Source organism: Cololabis saira, chromosome 18 (genome assembly GCF_033807715.1).
Source record: "Cololabis saira isolate AMF1-May2022 chromosome 18, fColSai1.1, whole genome shotgun sequence".
Lineage (NCBI taxonomy): Eukaryota > Metazoa > Chordata > Actinopteri > Beloniformes > Belonidae > Cololabis > Cololabis saira.
In genome coordinates, this window is record NC_084604.1 from 37,835,402 (window position 1) to 37,855,082 (window position 19,681).

General features: G+C 41.6%; 1 protein-coding gene across 5 annotated transcripts in view; it reads left to right on the forward strand.

Annotated features, from left to right (window-relative positions):
* The window catches only part of adgrg6 (adhesion G protein-coupled receptor G6), a 194,312-nt gene extending 175,566 nt beyond the window's left edge, over nt 1-18,746 (forward strand). For 3 of the 5 annotated variants that reach the window (XM_061746280.1, XM_061746285.1, XM_061746284.1), the window contains one exon: nt 14,660-18,746. In XM_061746280.1, the coding sequence (XP_061602264.1) occupies nt 14,660-14,871 (212 nt within the window). In that variant the 3' untranslated portion in view covers nt 14,872-18,746. The remainder of the gene's footprint in view (nt 1-14,659) is intronic. The other 2 variants (XM_061746281.1, XM_061746283.1) reach the window with 2 other exon arrangements.
* Nucleotides 18,747-19,681: the final 935 nt, after the last annotated feature.

The window sequence follows — 19,681 nt, forward strand, 5'->3', positions numbered from 1 at the left end:
TAACAGCAGCACGGAGGATAATCAACAGCCCAGTAGAAGTCGCCTTTTCCAGCGTCTTCCAGCAGAGCTTGATCTGGTCTGGTGTTCCTACAAATCCTGCTTCGTGCAACTTTTGGCTCAGCTTTTTGTAGGTAGTAGTAGGTGCTAGTGGAAAAACTGCAGGTCCAGGTCCTGGTCCTGGTCCAGGTCCAGGTCCAGGTCCAGGTCTGAGCAGCAGCCGGAGGGTTTTATTTTCTCAGCTGCAGAGAAACCTCCCGGCGGCTGATTGCTCATCTTTTATTCAGGACCCCAGAGACGTCTGTCCCGCGTCTCTAGACCACAAACTAATGCGTCCCGCGTTTATCTCTGGATCTGGCAGGAAAGCAGTAGCCTGGACCGGGTCCAGAACCGGCTCTTGGAGCCCTTAACCCTGGTCCGGGTCTCCCCTAGTGGGAGAAAGGCCTTAAGCCAAACAGTGGCAAGAAAAACTCCCCTTTAGGAGGAAGAAACCTGGACCAGGACCTGGATCATAAGGGGGGACCCTCCTGCCGAAGGCCAGACTGGGGGGTCAGGGACGTCAGCAGCACAGCAGGCAGGTGGAAGCAGCAACGGGATGACTAGAGGGGTGGGGGGGGCATGCAGCTCCTGAAGCTCCAGCCTGCAAACATGCACAAAAGAGAAAAAAGGGGGGCCGGCACAGGAAACTACAGGAACGATGGACAAAAATGATAGTTATGAGATATTTATAATAAATAAAAATGGTAATGGAGAAGAGAGTCAGTGTTGCCAACTCCTCAGTAAGGAAAGTCGCTATTGTCTGTCCCAAAAGTCGCTAGAAGTCGCTAAATGACGTCATCGCCTAATTTGCATAATTGGCAATTTGCATATAACTGTAATGGACGCTGTAGGAGAGGAATAACGTCGTGGGAGAGACAAAAGTGAGTAAAAAACACCCTAAATATGTTTAGAACTAAACATTTCCAAAAAAATTTCAAGTCAACATTAACAACATTTAATGATTTTAATGCTTTGTCTAGATCCACATTACACACATCAGTTTTGTCCTTTATTGTTAAATGTTATAACAGCAAATTTAATCAAAAGATTGTTATGTAGGGTGAAATTGCTAGCTCTACAACCAACCCTCCTCCTTTATCCGGGCTTGGGACCGGCAAAGTGACCCAAAAGAAAAAAGAAACGTTTACATTTACATCCCGCTCTGCAAGCCAGCGGCGGCTTTGGGCAAGAGCATTTCATTTGCAGTCTGGACGCGGAGTGGTGAGGGTCTCCTCTCCTCTCTGCTCTGCCCACCAGATAAGTCTCCAATAACACCAGACAAAGTCGCTAGATTTGTCGCTAGTCGCTTTTTTGAAAAAAAGTGGCTATAGGGGTCTGAAAAGTCGCTAAATCTAGCGACAAAGTCGCTAAGTTGGCAACACTGACTAGAGTTTACACTACCTAGAGATGATGGAGATTGTGATGATGAAGATGAAAAGCTGCAGCAGATCAGAGGAGCATTGGGGGGTCAGAAAGATCCGGGCTCATGGACCAGTAGCTGCAGGTTCTCAGGTGAGAGCTGACCTGAGTGGAGGCCAGGTGCATCATGGGATAGGGAAGGTCGAGGCCCGGTGCATCATGGGAGCAGAAGTCGAGGCCAGGTGCATCATGGGAGCGGAAGTCGTGACTGCGGCCCACGCCAGCCAGCGTGATTGATTCAGGAGACGCGTAGCGGCGGAGCCGGCGGCTGATGCCGTGATTTTAGACACTTAATTACTGCCAGGTTTCCGTGTCTCGCTCCTGGTCGCTTCGCCTCGCTCGTGTTTGATCTGGCACCCCAAACGCTGGCGTCTGATTGGTCTGGCGCGGGTCCCTCGGCGCGGCTCCAACAACGTAAACCTCAGCGGTTTGGCGGGCGGTGGCGGGCGGGCGGGCGGGCGGCGCTCAGGTATGCATTAATGCTGACGGGCTCCCCACCCCGGGGGATCATGGGAGTCAAAACATAATAGGAGACAGGTGGGAACTCCAGGCATTACGTATTCAGCATGAAAATAACGCCGGGGGGGAAAGAAAACATCTGGGCGGTGCTAAGTACCTTCTTCTTCTTCTAGGCATCATAACTGACAGCAAACTAAACTGGAAACCTCACATAAATAACTTAAGATCAAAATGATCCAAAACAATAGCTGTACTGTACAAAATGAAAGCAAATTTGGACCAGAACTCACTGTATCTACTGTGTTGTTCCCTCGTACTTCCACACATCAGTTACTGTGTGGAAGTATGGGGGAACAACTATCAAACAAATATAAATCCAATATTTCTACTCAAAAAAAGAAAACTCAAATATCCTATCTCAAAAAATTACAATATTCTGGGAATCTTAATCTTAAGCTGTAAACCATAATCAGCAATATTAAAATAATAAAAGGCTTGTAATATTTCAGTAGATTTGTAATGAATCCAGAATGTATGACTTTTTTGTTTTTTTAATTGCATTACAGAAAATAAAGAACTTTATCACAATATTCAAATTTTCTGAGACAGTCCTGTATGGGGCATTTTTGAGCAGAAATGGCCAAGAACACATAAAATATCAAGGTGTTTCAGTGTCGAAGGTGAAACTGTGGAACCGCCTGGACGAGGAACTAAAAAAAAGTAGCTCAATTTACAAATTAAAAAAAAATTATAACTCTAAAATAATAGATGAATATAGAACACTAATATAAATGATCTTGATCGTGAGTGACCACATTTATTTTCTTCTCTTCTTTGTTCATTTTATTTGTTTTGTTCGTTGTGTAGTTTGTTGAAAAGAATAGGCAAAATTAGCCATGAGGCTTCAGCCTAAACCTTTTTGGTCTAAAAAAAAGAAAAGAAATAAAGCTACCTAAAATTGATACAATAAAAAAAGCAAACTAACAAAAGCAAAACTAAACCAGAAAAGGAGGACCAATAAGGTTTACATATATAGTAGTAAAGACATTTTTATTTTATATAAATATCAGAGAAGAACAGTAACAAGCAAAAATTTGCTTGGCTACAGCCTTTACCCGTCTCGGACCGTAGTGGAGAAGCGCAAGATGGGGGCGAGTCGAGTAGAAGCGCTGAGTAGGTACTAGTGGAAAAAGGGCCACAAGATCAGACACCAAGATCAAACACCAAGGTCAGGACCCGAAGATCTGGACCCAAGCAGAATCAGAGCCACTGTCCAGCACGGCGGTGGACGCATGATGGTCTGGAGTTTAATGCTGTCACAGGAACTGAAACAGGTCATGTGACAGATCTACATCAGACTGATGGAGAATAAAAGAGTCCCGGTTCTGGGACGACCTGGTCCAAGTCCAGACCTGGACCTAGGTGGATTCATGGACGTCCAAAAGTCCTTTTTGACTTTCTAAATTCTTCGTTAAAACACGTGTGCCAGTATTTTGTCTATCTGTGGCATTGCTGGCGCTCGCACATGTGGACTCTGAGACAAGGGCACTGGGTCTGGTCCAAAAAATGTCCAGGAAAAAAAAGGGAAAAGCCAAAGTAGGAGAAGCTGAAAGCACTTAATTCCTGCGGGGTCAGAGAGCGGCGGCGGAGTCTGATGGAGACCAGGTGTTGGGGGGACGTTGGCGGGATGATGGACATCTCTGAGGGTCCCACCCCCATTTCATCTCAGCATCATGGATCCCATCTGGGGGTCTGTGAGGACCAGATACATGGACCCGTGGAGGAGGCAGGTGAGCTACGTGGACATGACTATGGGCTTTTCTTTTGTTCAGACAAGGATCCGAGTTCTTACCTTCAAATCCACGCTGGGGAAAAGGTACGAGGACGACATCCTGGAAAAAATAAAAACCTGTCAAACGCAGCAACTTACAGCTCACCTCAACGCAATAGACACCACCGGAAGCAAACAATTCACCCATGAAGAAGAGACCGACAACACCATCGCTTTCCTACGGGGGCCGAGACCCGCCATTGCTGAAAATTAAAGAAACGCTGCAAATAAAAAGAAACGCCGCTGCAAATAAAATAAACGCTTTGCAAATTAAAGAAACGCTGCAAATAAAAAGAAACGCAGCGGCAAATAAAATAAACGCTTTGCAAATAAAAGAAACGATGCAAATATAAAGAAAACCCTGCTGCAAATAAAACAAACGCCGCTGCAAATAAAAGAAACACTGCAAATATAAAGAAACCCCGTTGCAAATAAAACAAACGCTGCTGTAAATAAAAGAAACGCTGCAAATATAAAGAAACCCCGCTGCAAATAAAACAAACGCTGCTGCAAATAAAAGAAACACTGCACATATAAAGAAACCCCACTGCAAATAAAACAAATGCCGCTGCAAATAAAAGAAACACTGCAAATATAAAGAAACCCCGCTGCAAATAAAACAAACGCTGCTGCAAATAAAAGAAACACTGCAAATATAAAGAAACCCCACTGCAAATAAAACAAATGCCGCTGCAAATAAAAGAAACGCTGCAAATATAAAGAAACCCCGCTGCAAATAAAACAAACGCCGCTGCAAATAAAAGAAACGCTGCAAATAAAAGAAACGCTGCAAATATAAAGAAACCCCGCTGCAAATAAAACAAACGCTGCTGCAAATAAAAGAAACAGTGCAAATATAAAGAAACCCTGCTGCAAATAAAACAAACGCTGCTGCAAATAAAAGAAACGCTTTGCAAATAAAAGAAACGCTGCAAATATAAAGAAAACCCTGCTGCAAATAAAACAAACGCCGCTGCAAATAAAAGAAACACTGCAAATATAAAGAAACCCCGCTGCAAATAAAACAAACGCTGCTGCAAATAAAAGAAACACTGCAAATATAAAGAAACCCCACTGCAAATAAAACAAATGCCGCTGCAAGTAAAAGAAACACTGCAAATATAAAGAAACCCCGCTGCAAATAAAACAAACGCTGCTGCAAATAAAAGAAACACTGCAAATATAAAGAAACCCCACTGCAAATAAAACAAATGCCGCTGCAAATAAAAGAAACACTGCAAATATAAAGAAACCCCACTGCAAATAAAACAAACGCCGCTGCAAATAAAAGAAACGCTGCAAATAAAAGAAACACTGCAAATATAAAGAAACCCCGCTGCAAATAAAACAAACGCTGCTGCAAATAAAAGAAACACTGCAAATATAAAGAAACCCCACTGCAAATAAAACAAATGCCGCTGCAAATAAAAGAAACACTGCAAATATAAAGAAACCCCACTGCAAATAAAACAAACGCCGCTGCAAATAAAAGAAACGCTGCAAATAAAAGAAACACTGCAAATATAAAGAAACCCCGCTGCAAATAAAACAAACACTGCTACAAATAAAAGAAACACTGCAAATATAAAGAAACCCCACTGCAAATAAAACAAATGCCGCTGCAAATAAAAGAAACACTGCAAATATAAAGAAACGCCGCTGCAAATAAAACAAACGCAGCTGCAAATAAAAGAAACACTGCAAATATAAAGAAACCCCACTGCAAATAAAACAAACGCCGCTGCAAATAAAAGAAACACTGCAAATATAAAGAAACGCCGCTGCAAATTAAAAAAGAAACGACGCAAATAAAAAAGCCACAACGGAATTGAATTACCAGGGACTATTTTTGCTGATGCACCAGTGTTTTTTACGTGAGAGGAGAAGAAGAAGAAGAAGAGGACGTAAGTGAAAAGGAAGAAATAAGAAGAGCGAGGAATAAGAAGAACAACCAAAGAGAAAATAAGTGAAAAGCTTAGTGTTCAACGTCGCTACGTGTAATTTTTAATGTGCAACACCGGTGCATCGTCAAAAATAGTCCCCGGTAATTCACTTCCGTTGTGGCTTTTTTATTTGCGGAGTTTTTTTTATTTTATTTACAGCGGCGTTTCTTTATATTTTCAGCGTTTCTTTTATTTGTAGCAGCGTTTCTTTTTGTTTGCAGCGTTTATTTTATTTACTAAGCGTTTATTTTATTTGCGGCGGCTTTTCTTTTTGTTTGCAGAGTTTCTTTAATTTTCAGCAATGGCGGGTCTCGGCCACCATACTTTCCTGGACATAAAAATACACCACACAGACAGCGGAGATATCAAAATAAAAATCCACAGGAAACCCACCCACACTGATCAATATTTATTATGGACATCGGAACACCCCACAGCTCACAAGATTTCAGTCATCGGAACGTTAGACGAACGCGCGACAATAATCACGGACCCGGAGGACAGAGCAATGGAGGAGAAACATATCCAACAAGCATTAAAAGCATGTCAATACCCACAATGGGCCATAAAAAAAGGAGCAGAACAAGTCAGGAGGAAAGAAACGGAACCAAAGAAGGAGAAAAAGAACCACCAACGAGACGGAGAACAGAGGGACAGTGACTCTACCGTATGCGTAAGCCATGCGCAAACACAATATCAACACACCGGTCAAACCACAGAAAAAACTCAGACGGATGTTAGTGCACCCAAAGGACAAAACAGATTACAACAAAAAATGCAACATAATACATGAAATACCCTGTCAATCATGCGATAAAACATACATCGTCAAACCGTCTACAAATGCAGAAATGTTCATATCCTTCATTACATTTATGAAGTGATTAGTCTCCTCCTGGTCTTGGTTTCTCCGTGTTTATAAGAACTTCCTGGACTCAAAAGACCAGGATTCCTTGTGAACAGAGCATGCAGAAAACAAATTCCTGTTCTGTTTGATGGGGATATTCCGTTAGGCGTTTACATGACCCAATATTCAGTTTTAAAAGGAGTAACCCAGGGCTCATATTCGGGTTTTTAAAAACCAGAATATGAGCAAATTCGGGTTATTCAAAGGGGTTATTGGTGTTTACATGGCCGTGCAAATTCAGGTTATTGCCAATATTCAGGTTTTAAAAGGGTTATTGACTGCATTGAATCGCAGTCAGTAAAGTTTGAAGGTAAAAACTCGGATCCTTGTCTGAACAAAAGAAAACCACAAAGCTATCAATCTGAAGACATAATGAACACAATGCAACAACTACATGGACATGAGCTTAAAAACGGCTGAGCTGGGTTCCTCCCACCTGGACCCCCTTAAGCCCCTGAAGATCCCTCTCAAAGTCTGTACAGGTCACCGTGAAACCTCCAAAGCTTTCCATGTGGGGCCCATTTGGCAGGAGACGTTTAATGCATTTAATGGTACATATATGTACATATATAAGTATAGTTTAATAGTGAGGAATCTGGAAAACCTCAAGACTTGGTTCCAAAAAAGCCACAATGAGAAGGAAAGTTGGCGCTGGAACTATCGTCCAGGAAGGGGCTCGGATTTCACAGGAAACATCGAACAAGTACAAATATATCTGCAAAACATCCCGCGAGAATGTTTCCACGGAAGACGAGGACGCGTCCTCAGGTCCAACACGTCCAACCGCGTGAGATAAACCCTAGAACGGGTCCCAAACGGGTCCCAAACGGGTCCCAAACAGGTCCCAAGCGGAGCAAATGACTCTGGCGCCGTGGAACTCCGCAGCGGTTCCTCCGGTAGGACGAGGACGTCTCAAACCGAGCGGCACCACAGACTTGGAACCTAAAACCGGGACCCAAAACCCTTATTGAGACGCATGAACCAGGATTCAGTTTGATTGATTGGGTCTTTATTCATGTGGTTGCTCAGTTGTTCCTCACTTGTTCCTCACTTGTTCCTCAGTTGTTCCTCAGCGGTTCCTCAGTTGTTCCTCAGCTGTTCCTCAGTTGTTCCTCAGTTGTTCCTCAGTTGTTCCTCAGCTGTTCCTCAGCTGTTCCTCAGTTGTTCCTCAGCTGTTCCTCAGTTGTTCCTCAGTTGTTCCTCAGCTGTTCCTCAGTTGTTCCTCTGCTGTTCCTCAGTTGTTCCTCAGTTGTTCCTCAGTTGTTCCTCAGTTGTTCCTCAGCTGTTCCTCAGTTGTTCCTCAGTTGTTCCTCAGTTGTTCCTCAGTTGTTCCTCAGTTGTTCCTCAGCTGTTCCTCAGTTGTTCCTCAGTTGTTCCTCAGTTGTTCCTCAGTTGTTCCTCAGTTGTTCCTCAGCTGTTCCTCAGTTGTTCCTCAGTTGTTCCTCAGTTGTTCCTCAGTTGTTCCTCAGTTGTTCCTCAGCTGTTCCTCAGCTGTTCCTCAGCTGTTCCTCAGTTGTTCCTCAGCTGTTCCTCAGCTGTTCCTCAGTTGTTCCTCAGTTGTTCCTCAGTTGTTCCTCAGTTGTTCCTTAGTTGTTCCTTAGTTGTTCCTCAGTTGTTCCTCAGCTGTTCCTCAGTTGTTCCTCAGTTGTTCCTCAGCGGTTCCCCAGTTGTTCCTCAGCTGTTCCTCAGTTGTTCCTCTGCTGTTCCTCAGTTGTTCCTCTGTTGTTCCTCAGCAGTTCCTCAGTTGTTCCTCAGTTGTTCCTCAGCGGTTCCTCAGTTGTTCCTCAATTGTTCCTCAATTGTTCCTCAGCTGTTCCTCAGCTGTTCCTCAGTTGTTCCTCAGCGGTTCCTCAGTTGTTCCTCAATTGTTCCTCAGCTGTTCCTCAGTTGTTCCTCAGTTGTTCCTCAGTTGTTCCTCAGTTGTTCCTCAGTTGTTCCTCAGCTGTTCCTCAGTTGTTCCTCAGTTGTTCCTCAGCTGTTCCTCAGCTGTTCCTCAGTTGTTCCTCAGTTGTTCCTCAGTTGTTCCTCAGTTGTTCCTCAGCTGTTCCTCAGCTGTTCCTCAGCGGGTTCCTCAGCGGTTCCTCAACAATTCCTCAGGGGCTCCTAAAAAGTTCCTAATCATTATTATATATACCATTTTATATACGTACATTATGATGAATCCTCATACAATCACTACCTCATGTCTCCTCTTCCCTGTATTTGGCAAAAATCTTTTCTTTGTATTTTCTTTTGAACCTGTAGATGCTTGGACAGTTTCAGCTCTTTACTCAGTCTGTTCCATATTCTGACTCCACTGTTTGAAATGCAAAATGTTTTGTTTGTAGTTCGTAGGAGGTTCGATGCCCTTTTGTCCTTTTAGAGCTAAACATGTTTCTGTAGACAGCCCAGCGGTGCATTGTGGGTTGTGAAGGAGCCGACAAACCAACCAAGTTTGTATTTAAAGTGAATTATTTAAAGCTGTTATTCCTCCCTAAACCTGAGCAAACAGATTGAGAACATGAGTGAAGCTCCAAACCAAATCCAGGGCGTAGCGTATCGGCAGCGTCTGACGTGGTTTGATGAAACGAGAGTTAAACCAACAGCCGTGTGTCCGGGGGTTTGATTTGAGCCTAAGATGTTTTTACACCGCGACCCCCACGTACGCTAAACCGCATTAATCTTGTGTTTTGGGTTGATTCATGGGTTCTATTAGCGGTTCGCGCCGCGTCTCTCAGGTCTTTGGACGTATTTCAGCTAAAACGAGTCGAGTTTTCACAGGAATTTAAACACCTTCTCTGTGTTTTTACTGGCGGCTCCTGCCGGGGTCGGAGGTCGGAGCTCGGTACCTGAACGCTGATCGTGCACCAACCGCCCGTCCAAACACCCCCCGTCTCCTCTGAGGTTTTAACAAAACAGCTCCGGAGCTGAGGCCCAACCGAATCCCTCCGGGTGCTAACGGCACCGCGGCGTGAGGCTCCTCCGGTTCCACACCGCAGTTACGATTGGATCTGATCACTTCAAGAAGCTTCTTTTGATTTATTGATTTGAAATAATTCTGTTTATTAGTTAGCTTGTTGATTAGCTGTCTTGGTTCCTACGTAGGATAAGGGGTAGGTGGCTCAGTTGGTAGAGCGTTCTCCCATGAACCTGAAGGTCAGTGGTTCCAACCCTAGTTCCTCCTGTGTCCACCAAAGTGTCCTTGGGCAAGACACTGAATCCCCAGTTGCTCCCGGTTGTCAGGCCAGCGCCGTTGTACGGCAGCTCCGCCGACAACCGGTGTGTGAATGTGTGCGTGAATGTTTGCAGTGTAAAGCTCTTTGGGGCTGTAGGAGTACAGCTGGAAAGCGCTATATAAGTGTAAGCCATTTACCATTTACGTATTCGACTGTTGACTAGAAGTCTGGATTATTAGTTAGCTTGTTGACTAGCAGTCTTGGTTATTAGTTAGCTTGTTGACTAGCTGTCTTGTTTACTATGTATCTAGTTGACTGTTGACTAGCAGTCTGGGTTATTAGTTAGCTAGTCGACTGTTGACTAGCTGTCTTGGTTCCTACGTATAGTTGACTGTTAACTAGTGGTCTGGGTTCCTGGGTAGCTAGTTGACTGTTGACTGCCAGTCTTGGTTCCTACGTATTCGACTGTTGACCAGCAGTCTGGATTATTAGTTAGCTAGTCGACTGTTGACTAGCTGTCTTGTTTATTAGTTAGACTGTTAGACTGACTAGCTGTCTTGGTTCCTACGTATCAATTCGACTGTTGACTAGCTGTCTGGCTTGTTAGTTAGTAGTGATGCACCGATTGTTCGGTAACCGAAATTGTTCGGCCGAAAATGGCAAAAAATTAATAACGGCGTTGTAATATAAGGAAATAGACTGGCCGCTCCGTAACTGTTCCACCACAAACATAAATCGTTGGCCAACCAAAAAGTAACCACATAAGAATTTTACCAACATTCACCAGGAGGTGGAACCAAAACAACATAATGCTGGAAATTAAAAAATGTTCAGTTTTTTATGTTCAATAAATATTTTCTACCTTGTAATTTTGTAAAAGATTTTTTTCTTTGAAAAGCCTAAATCAAATTTATTGAAAAAATTGGCAAAATAAATGAAAAACTGCTGAAGAACCATGTTCGGTATTGTTCGGTATTCGGCCAAGTGTTTATTATTATTTTCGGTTTCGGTTTCGGCCACAAATTTTCATTTCGGTGCATCCCTATTAGTTAGCTAGTTGACTGTTGACCAACAGTCTTGTTTATTAGTTAGACTGTTGACTAGCTGCCTTGGTTCCTACATATCTATTCGACTGTTGACTAGCTGTCTGGCTTATTAGTTAGCTAGTTGACTGTTGACTAGCTGTCTGGCTTATTAGTTAGCTAGTTGACTGTTGACTAGCTGTCTGGCTTATTAGTTAGCTAGTTGACTGTTGACTAGCTGCCTTGGTTCCTACATATCTATTCGACTGTTGACTAGCTGTCTGGCTTATTAGTTAGCTAGTTGACTGTTGACTAGCTGTCTGGCTTATTAGTTAGCTAGTTGACTGTTGACTAGCTGTCTGGCTTATTAGTTAGCTAGTTGACTGTTGACTAGCTGTCTTGGTTCCTATGTATCTATTCGACTGTTGACCAACAGTCTTGTTTATTAGTTAGACTGTTGACTAGCTGCCTTGGTTCCTACATATCTATTCGACTGTTGACTAGCTGTCTGGCTTATTAGTTAGCTAGTTGACTGTTGACTAGCTGTCTGGCTTATTAGTTAGCTAGTTGACTGTTGACTAGCAGTCTGGCTTATTAGTTAGCTAGTTGACTGTTGACTAGCAGTCTGGGTTCTTAGGTACGTACTGTTAGGATTTCATGAAATTGTTAAAAGTTCGAAGAGTCTAACGCTGGTGATTTTCTTTATATATGCAAAGTAATCTCCTATTCAGCAGTTCAGCTATAGGGCAGCTGCTTTCATGTAGTCACAGAGTCAGCCTCGATAGACGGCTCGACTGCTTTCTTACGATGCAGAGGTCAGTTCAAATACATACCATTTGTTGAGAGGAGACAATGGGGGGAAACAGGTGGTTTAGCATTGGGGGGTCTTATCTGTGTTCTGGGTTGGCACCCCAGGTGAGAGAAGAACAAAGGAGATGTAGAGCTGGAAGTGACACGTTCGTGGGGTCTTCCCTGTAGCTGCTCCACCAATGAGATTCAGGTGTAAAGAACACCCCCCTTTTAGTATAAATTCAACTGGACTGATGACCACCGTGTGCATTTCTCTCCTACCTCTGTGGTCTCAGTCAAATGTACCTTTCGGCCGGAAAGAACATTGTGCTTGATATAGTGCTGGGCGGTATACCGGTTCATACCCAATACCGGTGTTTATTTTTCTCATGATATGAATTTTTCATATACTGTAATACCGGTGAGTATGTACAGTAGCGTACACAACGTTGGGAACGTAGCGCCGCTGGACACGGTAACCGAAATTGTTCCGCCGAAAATGGCAAAAAAACCACTTTCGGTGTTCGGTGGAATAAGTGGGAAAAAACCGAACAATTAATGACGGCGTTGTAATATAAGGAAATAGACTGGCCGCTCCCGTAACGGCTGCACCACAAACATAAATCGTTGGCCAACCAAAAACTAACCCCTTAAGAATTTTACCAACATTCACCAGGAGGTTGAAGCAAAACAACATAATGCTGGGAAATTAAAAAAATTTCAGTTTTTTATGTTCAATAAATATTTTCTACCTTGTAATTTTGTAAAAGATTTTTTTCTTTGAAAAGCATGCCTAAATCAAATTTATTTGATAGGCCATTCTAAGACAATTTACTGCAGCAATTCCTTTCCAAATCATTAGAAAATGTGGTTAACACACAGTTGTGCATGAAAAAATAAATACCGTGATATACCGTGAAACCGATATAATTTTGAAAAATACCGTGATATAAATTTTTGGTCATACCGCCCAGCACTAGCTTGATATAATAAAAGCTTGTATTAGCTTTGATTCTATTCCACTAGTTTTCTTATGGTTCGCCAGACAAACGAACACAGGATCTTTCAGTACCTACGTAGGAACCTACGTAGCTACTTATAAGAGGAACTACCTTCTCTGTTGTTTAACGGTTTTAGTTAAACCGTCAAGGCTACAACTGTAAGAAGTTTAAAACAGGTTCTGTCACGGCAGAAATGAACAGAGTTAGCATTAGCACCTAGCTAATCCACTTTTGCACATGACTGTTTCTAATTTGAATTTATCAAACTATTTTTACAAATTAAAAAGTAAATAAAGGTGCTGTTGTCTGCGGGTTCCACATTTCTGGATTGTTTACGCGTCGATGCCGCATCGGAACGCGGTTCCGCTCATCGATGGACGACCACTAGGCGTCGCAGCCCATCCCTGGAAATACGGAATCGTTACGTAATTGGGAATTAAAAGTTGCGTTCCGTATTGAACCAATACGGACACATATTATGCTCTTATTTATTGATGTCATAATATACCGGTGAAGCTCAGAAAATTTGAATATATTGCAAAACTTCATTCGTAGTAAATTCAACTAAAGGTGAAACAATGGTACCCACTACATTCAAAGTCAGATATTTCAACCCTTTATTTGTTATAATTTTGATGATTATGGTTCACAGTTTATGAAAACCCCAAATAAAAAATCTCCAAAAATTTGAATATTTTAAGAAATCAATAAACAATTCAATCTTCAAAATTATAACAAATAAAGGTTTTGTGATATATTCCAATTTTCTGACCTTCACATGTAATATATTTGTTTCACCTTTTAAGTTGAATTATTGAAATAAGTTAACTTTCACACCATATTCTAGTTGAATTATTGAAATAAGTTAACTTTCACACCATATTCTAGTTGAATTATTGAAATAAATTAATTTTTACACCATATTGTAGTTGAATTATTGAAATAAATTAACTTTTACACCATATTCTAGTTGAATTATTGAAATAAATTAACTTTTACACAATATTCTAGTTGAATTATTGAAATAAATTAACTTTTACACCATATTCTAGTTGAATTATTGAAATAAATTAACTTTTACTCCATATTCTAGTTGAATTATTGAAATAAATTAACTTTAACACCATATTCTAGTTGAATTATTGAAATAAGTTAACTTTAACACCATATTCTAGTTGAATTATTGAAATAAATTAACTTTTACACCATATTCTAGTTGAATTATTGAAATAAATTAACTTTTACACCATATTCCAGTTGAATTATTGAAATAAGTTAACTTTTACACCATATTCTAGTTGAATTATTGAAATAAGTTAACTTTTACACCATATTCTAGTTGAATTATTTAAATAAATTAACTTTTACACGATATTCCAGTTGAATTATTGAAATAAGTTAACTTTTACACCATATTCTAGTTGAATTATTGAAATAAGTTAACTTTTACACCATATTCTAGTTGAATTATTTAAATAAATTAACCTTTACACCATATTCTAGTTGAATTATTGAAATAAATTAACTTTTACACCATATTCTTCACCTGTATATTCTACATCTTGGCTGATGTTACATACGTAGCATAGGAGGCTAATTCAGTTGCTACATGGTTGTCTGTCTGTACAGTCATGCAAGTTCAATGCTATTAAAGCACTTTTTTTCATATAAAATAAGTACATTTCTATGCAGTTTAGAAGTTTTGTGGATGTCCCTTATTTTTTTGGTGCCTGCTCTGCTGAAATCGGGGCGTCCTTTTATTTCTATTTCTAAAAGGTGGCAGCCCTAACGACCACAGAACCCCGGGATCTGTTTGGAGCTCAGCACATTCCTGCTTCTCCTCCGGTCGGTAGGCAGCTCTGAAGAATGCAGGGCAAATATCACCGTGTAATCTGAGCCGTCATGTTTTTCTTGCTGTCGGCTAACATACCATCTTAATTAAAACTGTAACCGTTCCCCCGACGGAGTCTCAACCTGCAGCGGGAGCATGAAATCTTTCAATATGAGGGACGTCTGAAAGGAAATTACATCCTGGCCGGTCGCCTGTGAAGTTCCGCCGCTCTGACCTCGGCTTGTTTTCTGTGTTTTTTCCTGCAGATAAAAGCCACTCCGGCCAGAACCCGGCCAAGTGCGTGTCCCTGTCGTCCTCGGACGGCGACCAGAACCAGAACCCCAACCCGAACTCGTCCTCCATCCTCCCCGTCAGCCAGATGATCGACAAGGTGAAGGGCTACTGCTCCACCCGCACCGACAACTTCTACAAGAACATCATCATGTCCGACAGCTTCGCCAACTGCACCCGGCTCTAGTTCTGGACGGAATAACGCCGGGAAATGGAATAACATTTAAACTTAACTCAATCCAAAATGTAATAAAATCCAATAATGTAATAACTTCACCAATAATGTAATAAAATATCCTGACTGATATTGTAATTACATTTATCCCGATAATTTAATACCTTATTACATTATTGGGAATTTATTACATTTTCAGGTGGGTCTTTTTATTTTTCCAAACTGATAATGTAATACTCGACAAATAATGTAATATATATGTTCATTTTCAGTTCAGAGTTCTACATTTTGTGTTTTAAGAATCTAAGAATGTTATATACGCTGGATTTGAAACACCAGAATAACTATTGGGTTAAATTGCAGACTTTGAGTAGCACGTAATAAATTCCCAATAATTTAATAAGGTATTACATTATCTGTAAAAATGTTATTACAATATCAGTCAGGATATTTTATTACATTATTGGTGAAGTTATTACATTATTGGGTTTTATTACATTTTCAATTGAGTTAAGTGCAAATTGTATTACATTTTCAGGAAATTATTACATTATAGGAGCTACAAGCCTCCAGGGCCGGTTCTCCAGAGCCGGTTCTCTTCTCTAAAGCTCCAGAGAAGTTCCACGTGTCTCCTGGAGCTCCTCTGGAGCTGCAGAGTTCTCCTGGAGCTCCTCTGGAGCTGCAGAGTTCTCCTGGAGCTCCTCTGGAGCTGCAGGGTTCTCCTGGAGCTCCTCTGGAGCTGCAGGGTTCTCCTGGAGCTCCTCTGGAGCTGCAGAGTTCTCCTGGAGCTCCTCTGGAGCTGCAGAGTTCTCCTGGAGCTCCTCTGGAGCTGCAGGGTTCACCTGGAGCTCCTCTGGAGCTGCAGAGTTCTCCTGGAGCTCCTCTGGAGCTGCAGGGTTCTCCTGGAGCTGCAGAGTTCTCCTGGAGCTCCTCTGGAGCTGCAGGGTTCTCCTGGAGCTGCAGGGTTCTCCTGGAGCTCCTCTGGAGCTGCAGGGTTCTCCTGGAGCTCCATTTGCCTCCATGGCAGCTTCTGTAGAGCAACCGATTCCTTCTAGATCTCAAGGAAAGTTTCTCCAGAGCTTCAGGGGGTTTGTAGAATCTAGAATCATGTGGAGCTCCTCTAGAATCACGTGGAGATCCTCTAGGAGGCCTGTGGAGTCCTGGAGCTCCTCTGGAGATTCTCTGGAGCTTCTCTGGAGCTTCTTTGGAGCTTCTCTGGAGATTCTCTGGAGGCTGCAAACCTTCCCTGAAGCCGCAGAACTTCTCAAGAACTGTGGAGCTTCAGCAGAAAGATTCATTTTTGGAGAACCCGGTTCCTCCGGGAGGCTTTTGGTCGGCCTTGAGGAGCAGAACCAGAACCTGGACCCGCTTTGTAGAACCTTCTGGTTCTCACCCCACCAATCCCAGGAGGACCTTCCTGTCCAACCTTCACGTATCCTCCTGCAGCAGGAGGTCCAGGAGCTGCAGGAGGTCCAGGAGCTGCAGGAGGTCCAGGAGCTGCAGGAGGTCCAGGAGCTGCAGGAGGTCCAGGAGCTGCAGGAGGTCCAGGAGCTGCAGGAGGTTCAGGTTCAGCCTCGCTGAGCTGCATTTTGTAATAAACGTCCAAAATGTAATAACTTTTTCCATTTCATTTTGTCATAAAGCCGCATTTTGTAATACATTTTGCCACATTATGTAATAAGTTATTGCATTTTGAGAAGATTATTATAAAATGCACTTGCAACTTTTTTTATTTTCTAGGAAATGTAATAACATGGTGCATTATGTAATAATACATATTATTGTTGTTTGTTTAACAATGAATTTATACAAGAGTGACTTTTCTTGTTTTTTATGCAATTTCCCTCAGAGTTATGTAGCCCAATAAATCTATGTATAAAACTTCAAATATAACTACCGTATTTTCACGACCATTCGGCGCACCGTGTGAAAAGGCGCACCCTCATTTTTGTGTGTAATTTTTGGATTTAGAACACACATATACGGCGCACTGACCCAAAAGGCGCTGTCTACAGACACGGAGCTGCACACACACGCCCCGCAAAACACACACGCGCGCCGCAAAACACACACGCGCGCCGCAAAACACACACGCGCGCCGCAAAACACACACACGCGCCGCAAAACACACACGTGCGCCGCAAAACACACACACAAGCACACAAGTGTGCTTATTTAAAAATAGAGCGGGAACAAAACTTAGTTTGATTGTATTTTATTTCAGTTTTTACATTAATCAAACCCTTCAAAGTCTCATCCTCTGTTTCTGCATTAAAGAGCTCCGCTAATTCAGCTGCGCCAGTCCCAATTTCCTCGCTGTCAGTCACTTTCTGTGCCGTGCGGCGCCTCGGAAATGCCGGCTTTTGCAAAAGCCCGAACAACAGTCCCAGCAGACACATTAGCCCACGCATGATGTGTGAAAAAAACCACCGGGTCGCCGCACATAGACCACCGTTTCATTGGGCGCGCAGCACATTTTTAAAAAGAAAAAATAATTTTATGTGCGCCTTATGGTCGCGAAAATACGGTAGTTGCCTATTTGAAGTTTGGAATTATATACGTAGGCCGATAACAAACAAATAAACTATGCTTTACAATTGTTATTACATAATGCACCATGTTATTACATTTTCTAGAGAATAAAAAAGTTGCAAGTGCATTGTGGCAGGGTGGAGAGGCTGACGGGCCACACCTGTGTCCCGTCAGCCTGAGTGGCTGCAGCTCCTCCACCCTGCCACACCTGTGTCCCGTCAGCCTGAGTGGCTGCAGCTCCTCCACCCTGCCACATGCATTTTGTAATAATCTTCTCAAAATGTAATAACTTATTACATAATGCGGCAAAATTTATTACAAAATGCGATTTTGGGAATAAAAGGGATTTACAGAATATTCTGATAGTCTTCCAACTATCTCCTGTTGCATCGAGAACTTTTTCTTTCCGTTTTCCGTTTTAAGTGTATTTTAATGTTCATCTGTGCTCATTATTGTTTAGTTGTCCGAGGTTTTTACTGTAGCTTTAAATGAAGACCAAACCTCACTTTTAAGATTTGTGTTGACGGTGAAGATGCACAGATTTGTCTTGTTTTATTCTGTTTCATTATCATGTGACCTTTTTCATTTTTGCCATTGGGACTTTCTAAAAATATCATTAACTGCATGAAAAGTAGCCCTTTTTTTTTCACTTTCAGCACTTTGGCCATTAAATCTTTTTCTTTTAGTCAAATAGTTCCAGAACGTAAAGTGCATCTGCATCATTTCTCCACGTTATTGTTTTTCTGTAAAAACCTTAATAAGAGTCGTCTTATTGTAGTTTCACACTGACATTATTCTTATAGAAAATAAAGACGATAAAATATCTGGGAAACACTAATTACCCATAATTCATCAGCAGCAGGAACTCTCGGTCATTCCAGATCCTTGATTCTTTTATTTCCCATCATTCCGACGTAGATCTGCTGTCGTGTTTGGGATCATTTCCTGTCACATGACCCAGTCAGTCACGTGTCTTTCTTACTGTAGAACCATAAATCGCTTGGAAATGGTTTCACGAGCCTTTTCAAGACGACACTTGCTCTTCTGAGACCATTGCTGACCTCTTACCCTCTTGGTGTTGTGTTAACACAGATGATTATACGCTCATAAAGAAACCAAAGTGAAATCATCCGGGAGCAGGAAAGGGTTGGCCATTTTCTTTATTTACTTTTATCTTATAAATCCTTTTTAGTTCTTTTTTTTTTTTTAATTGTTGAATAAATATCTGCGCTGTAAACTAAGTTATATGTCGCTGTCTGAGGTTGTTGAAATATCTTCCACAGAAACTCTGTTGAAGTGTTTCCATGATTGCAGGAATTTTCTGGGCTGTAAATAAAAGCTTTATTTGGCTCAAACGACTGCAGAATTATTATTTATTTTATTATGATCATTGGGATTATTAATAGAAACGTTTTAGCAGATAAAGACGGGGGGATTTGGGGCTTTTTAATTCCCTTCTGCACGATTACAGGAGGTTTTCTGACAGAAGTTTGATTCACTGATGAGTTTGTTCCTCTGGCTTGACCTTCCTGTGATTCCCATAAAAGACGGTAATTTACGTCTCTGTGGATCATTCGCTGGCGATGAGTTGTAACAACCTTAAATTCATGGAGGGGAATCTTCTCTAACGGTAGTTTCCAAGTGGGAAAACAACCGGGTCGGAGAGGGAAGACCGTTTATTCTGCAGAGAAGATTTTTATGGTTTTTCTTCAGCTGATCTTGGACCTTGGCTCCAAAAGTCGTGTTTCCCGTCCGACCGTCCTCTCGTCTGCTCGGGGGACGATTCCATCACATCTCTACGGAAGAGAATCAGGGCCAGGCAGGAGAAATTACATTTGAGAGAAGATTTTCTTTTATTGTGCACTTCGAGAAAAAAGTCAAAATGTCGAGATTAATGTTGAAATACAATTTCAATTATAAAGTCGAAATTTCGTGAATAAAGTCAAAATTTCGCCTTTTTTCTCGACATTTTGACTTTTCTCGAAATTCTACTTCAACATTAATCTCGACATTTCGACTTTTTTCTCGATATTACGACCTTTTTCTCGACATTTTTACTTTTTTCTTGACATTTCGACTTTTTTCTCGAAATTGTACTTGAACATTAATGTCGACATTTTGACTTTTTTCTCGACATTTTGACTTTTTTCTCGACATTTTGACTTTTTTCTCGACATTTTGACTTTTTTCTCGACATTTTGACTTTTTTCTCAACATTTCGACTTTTTCCTCGACATTTCGACTTTTTTTTCAAAATTGTACTTGAACATTAATCTAAACATTTCGACTT